The sequence below is a fragment of the Pteropus vampyrus genome, unplaced genomic scaffold (assembly GCF_000151845.1).
Source record: "Pteropus vampyrus isolate Shadow unplaced genomic scaffold, Pvam_2.0 Scaffold429, whole genome shotgun sequence".
Classification (NCBI taxonomy): domain Eukaryota; kingdom Metazoa; phylum Chordata; class Mammalia; order Chiroptera; family Pteropodidae; genus Pteropus; species Pteropus vampyrus.
In genome coordinates this window covers 99,327-101,416 of record NW_011889210.1, presented here as the reverse complement: position 1 = coordinate 101,416, position 2,090 = coordinate 99,327, and the positions used below count along the sequence as shown (strand labels likewise).

At 42.1% G+C, this 2,090-nt stretch overlaps 1 protein-coding gene and 1 long non-coding RNA gene across 2 annotated transcripts in view; both read right to left on the bottom strand.

Moving 5' to 3' along the window:
- Window positions 1-235, bottom strand: part of CMPK2 (cytidine/uridine monophosphate kinase 2) — an 18,674-nt gene extending 18,439 nt beyond the window's left edge. Inside the window, exon 1 of the mRNA XM_011381091.2 lies at window positions 173-235. Coding sequence (XP_011379393.1) covers window positions 173-235 — 63 coding nt within the window. The remainder of the gene's footprint in view (window positions 1-172) is intronic.
- Window positions 236-281: 46 nt separating this feature from the next.
- Window positions 282-2,090, bottom strand: part of LOC111732128 — a 5,008-nt gene continuing 3,199 nt past the window's right edge. The window contains exon 3 of the long non-coding RNA XR_002777435.1: window positions 282-453. This is a non-coding gene — a long non-coding RNA (uncharacterized LOC111732128). The remainder of the gene's footprint in view (window positions 454-2,090) is intronic.

Sequence of the window (2,090 nt, the reverse complement as noted above, 5' to 3'; positions counted from 1 at the left end):
CAATAACTTTGGCCTGTTATTTGCATAAGTACAGCAAGAGTAGCAATTGCTCATAGAGGCTCCTTTAAATCTGCTTCTCTGGAATTTCAAAAGGAATTCCACTTCAGTTAGCTTCTCGGGGCTAAGAAGCCAAGCCACATCCCTGCCATTGGTCTTCAGGAGCAATACCTACAGATCTGGGTGAATTCTTCAGGTTCTTGAGGTCTCCAAAAATGTCCTGAGGTTCTTTTGCCATCTCCCAGGAAAGCAACCTTCGTTCCTTACCTGGCTTACCTGGAGCGACTGCTGTGAACCACGTAGGCAAGGTACTAGACTGTTTTTCCAAGGGGCTTTTATTGGCTTCCAAAGTCAGTCTTAATTTCTTAAAGCTTTGTGGTGGCATCCAGAGTCTGCGCATGTCTCTTCCACACATGGCATTCAGTCAAAGCCTTATCAAGAGTTTCCAATTGTGTCCTATTTTGAAGAGAACAGATTCCTATGGAATTTATGCAAGTGACCTTATTGCTGTGAAAATAATAATACTCATTCAGAGTCTCCAAATTTCTGGAGGGATCAGATAGGGAGAAAAATATAAATGTTTTAATACCACTTAGAAAAGTATAATTTACCAAACTACCCTGAGAGAGAGAGAAAAAAAAAAAAGAAACAAGTTAATCCAGTTATTCCTTACATGTCTACAAGTCGTCATCCAGTTTAAAGTCATGATCCAAAAAATTCACTCTCAGAAACATGTCTCCTAAGCCAGAGTCCTCTCCACAGATCTTTCTCGAGATGAGACACTTGCAAAAGTGTCAGCATAAAGTCAAGGACCACCTAAATGCTAAGGCTCAAAGTGACACGGTTATAGATCTGACTATAATGTAATTGACAAAGGATTTTACTTCCCTGTGACATGTAACACTATAACGTAACAATTAAAATTACAAATGAAAATATATCATGGCTTCGTAGATGGACTGTTGGAGATTTTTATGCTTCTTGACAAACACAAGCTAGCGTAGATACGTGGGTGACGTATGGTGAACAGGCAAAGAGCAATTCTGAGGTGAAGAGGATTTTGCCCTTCGCAAACAGAATCATTTTCATTCTCCCTGAGCGAGTTGACTGTGGGACACTTGCGCGCTGAGATGTCTTCGTGCGTAAAGCTCATACGAAAACAAAAAAGGAACGAACTGTTCTTAAGTGAGCTTTCTCTCTGCACTTGCGCCAAACTCCCTCCTCCAAGGAGACCGAAAATTAGTGACGCTGCAGTATCTGAGCTCAGTCAGTGTTAAAACAGGTATCGAAGATCCGGTATCTGCTTTCAGAAAGGAAAGAAACACCTCTGTGGTATTTTTGAGCTCCAATTTCAAATTTCCAAGACAGAGGATCTCATGGGCCCGACTTGGGTGGATGTTTAGCTTAAATAAATTTGCCCATGATTTCAAGAGAGGGACAAGCCGGGAGCTGGAAAAACACTTCAAAGAGGTCTTTGAATGAATGAATGAATGATGCAGCTTTATTCACCTAAAAAGCTATAGTCTTCAGCACTTACACTATCAAATAGAAAAAAAATGAAACTGTTCTAGCCATTCTGTTCATAAAAAAGCAGAGAGAATTCACAAGCATAAATGTGGTGATTAATAAAAAATAAAATGAAAAATAACATTTATTTGGAAAGAGATTGGGTTTTGAACACCTATGTAGATATATGTGCTTCTGCGTAGGCCGGATGGATGAAAAGAATGAAAACGAGATCAGTGTGACAGGATACGGGAGAGGAGGGAACCACAGACGAAACAGGCCGCCGAAAAGACAGAGAGTACTGCCTGCGATCTCACGTTAATAAACCCAAGTGTCACAAGATGAGCGGTGAACTAGGGGCCTCTCAGGTGGTTTGACGTGTGCTCATTGCCGCTGTTCTCGCTCTGCACCTCGTACCTGAAATAAGTCCTACCTGTAAGTGTAACCGGCTCCTGAGTCTTACGAGTCCTTTTAGCCAATCAGCCAACAGGAGGGGCGTCTTGAGACCACCGAAACACAACCCAGCATGCGCGCGCACACACACACACCCCCCCCACACACACACCTCTGTAAATTAGTGAAATTAC